The sequence below is a fragment of the Penaeus monodon genome, chromosome 32, assembly GCF_015228065.2.
Source record: "Penaeus monodon isolate SGIC_2016 chromosome 32, NSTDA_Pmon_1, whole genome shotgun sequence".
Lineage (NCBI taxonomy): Eukaryota > Metazoa > Arthropoda > Malacostraca > Decapoda > Penaeidae > Penaeus > Penaeus monodon.
In genome coordinates, this window is record NC_051417.1 from 20605313 (window position 1) to 20607650 (window position 2338).

The 2338-nt window shown below is 49.0% G+C and overlaps 1 protein-coding gene across 1 annotated transcript in view; it reads left to right on the forward strand.

Annotated features, from left to right (window-relative positions):
• LOC119593590 (ankyrin repeat domain-containing protein 17-like) overlaps window positions 1-2338 on the forward strand; it is a gene marked incomplete at its 5' end in the record, with an annotated part of 10744 nt that overhangs the window by 1443 nt on the left and 6963 nt on the right. The window contains 3 exon segments of the mRNA XM_037942544.1: window positions 3-1171; window positions 1305-1554; window positions 1700-2220. Of these exon segments, the coding sequence (XP_037798472.1) occupies window positions 3-1171; window positions 1305-1554; window positions 1700-2220 (1940 nt within the window).

Consider the following 2338-nt stretch of genomic DNA (forward strand, 5'->3'; position numbering starts at 1 on the left):
AGGTGTACTACACCCTTCAAGTGGAGCTAAACAATGCCTTCCACCACCACCTCCTCCCCTCCCTCCTCCAATGCTTGTTGAGCCTTCGCATGATCAAGGCTGTCAGAATAAGAACAAGGTGGAGAGTGCGCAGACAAGAGGCAAAAAAGACAAGAAAAGGAGTGTTCCTTCTGAATGTGACTGCCCAGGGGTGTTATCCAATGAAGAGTTGGCCAGCAGTGGTGCTGGACTGGGAAAGTCAGAGAATGATTGTACTGGACGTGATGCCAGTAGTGGAGCAGAAGTTGTACCTCTGACTCCTTTGGGCACACCACTGCACCTGTCAACGGGATTGGGGCCGGCACCGGGCACAGGACTGCAGTTTGTTCCATCTACTCTTGTATCCTCTCCTCACTTGCAGTTTGCACCTTTCCAAGTAGGCACAGGCTCTGTGCCTTTGCAGTATAACCACTTGTCTACCCTGGGGGTGGGGCAGGCAGTGGGAAACCAACCAGTCACCAGCCAAACTGCGGCAGCAGTGGCTGCACAGCAGTTGCAAGTAATGGGTTCCTCGGGAGTTTCAACCAGCAGCAGTAGTATTACTAACACTAGTGGCGGACCTGCAGGGGCAGCAGTTCCTCATTCAAGCAAATCCCAGGTAAAGAAAATCTTGTTACACGCACCACAGTTGGGAGTGCCTGCAGGAGATTCCGGAGGTCAGCAGCGGGGGCCACCTCTGGGACCTCTCCTACATGGCAGTCCCACAACACTACCTGTAGGGCAACAGGTTGCGCAGCCTCCTTCAGTCAGTCAACCTTCCACCAAGAAGAGTAAGAAACAAGTTCGAGTCACTGGGAGCAAGCAAGAGCGTGAAGGCCATTTCAACCTTCCTGATGCCAGCAGCACAACTTCCTCCCAGGATGCTGCCACACACCACCAGCCAGTCACTGCAGGCATACCTCTGGACCCAGGAGCACAGGGTGTGGTGTATGCCAACACACACACCATGGCGCACTTTCCAGCAACTATGGCACCTCCCTCTGGGACTCTGCCACTCTCCGGTGGGACTGTTAACAGCTTCGGCCAGGGGCTACACCCCAATGAGTCGGGTCTGATGGTGGCCACACCAGCTGCGCCTGCCAAGATACTCAATGACCAGTTGTCAGAGATGATTACAGCACCTTCCCCTCAGGTAAATTTATCTTTCATCTAGTGTACTCTCCCAATAAAATATTGAAAATATTTTCACACCTATGACAAATAAATATTCAGTATTTTTTAGATGAATCATTGTGTCTGAAATACATATATAACCTTGATTCTAGGTTGGTGGTGGTCAGCTGGGTGTAGGAGGAGTGCCTGTGTCGGTGGGAGTTCCGTACATGAGTGGTGATGGTAGTGTGCCATACACTGGCCCAGCAGGCATTGGTCCAGGTGGGGTCTGTCATTATCCACCTCACCTGGTAGATGTGGACATTGAGACGGATTCCAATCATGATACAGCACTTACCCTGGCTTGTGCAGGAGGACATGAGGAGCTTGTGCAGCTTCTCCTCAACCGTGGAGCAAATATCGGTATGTATCCACCATGGCCATTTAGAGGCAAAGCTTCTCTTAATAATTTATGTGATAATTTTGCTTATAAACAATTCAAGGAAAGTACTAGATAACATCATAAAACTATAATAGAGAACATTGTTGATGTATACTTTTTCCACAGAGCACAGAGATAAGAAGGGCTTTACGCCACTTATCTTAGCAGCTACTGCAGGCCATGCAAAGGTAGTAGAGACCTTATTGAATGCTGGTGCTCACATAGAAGCACAGTCGGAGCGCACCAAGGACACCCCTCTCTCCTTGGCTTGTTCTGGGGGCAGATATGAAGTTGTAGAAATCCTTTTACAGCGAGGTGCTAATAAGGAGCATCGAAATGTATCTGACTATACACCTCTCTCCCTCGCTGCGTCTGGCGGCTTTGTCAACATCATCAAGCTTTTGCTGGACAATGGTGCAGAAATCAACTCTCGCACAGGATCAAAGCTCGGCATCTCTCCTCTCATGCTTGCTGCCATGAATGGCCATGCAACTGCGGTGAAACTTTTGCTAGACATGGGCTCGGATATCAATGCTCAAATTGAGACCAACCGCAACACCGCATTGACACTGGCATGCTTCCAGGGAAGACATGAAGTTGTCTCCCTCCTCTTAGATCGCAAGGCTAATGTTGAACACCGTGCCAAGGTAAGAACAATTTCTCTCCTAAGAGTGATTTTCCTCCAAAATGCCGTTCTACTATTAAATTGTAATATCAGTAAGTGTGAAATGGTATACCTAAAATTCACTCATTTAGAACAGCTAC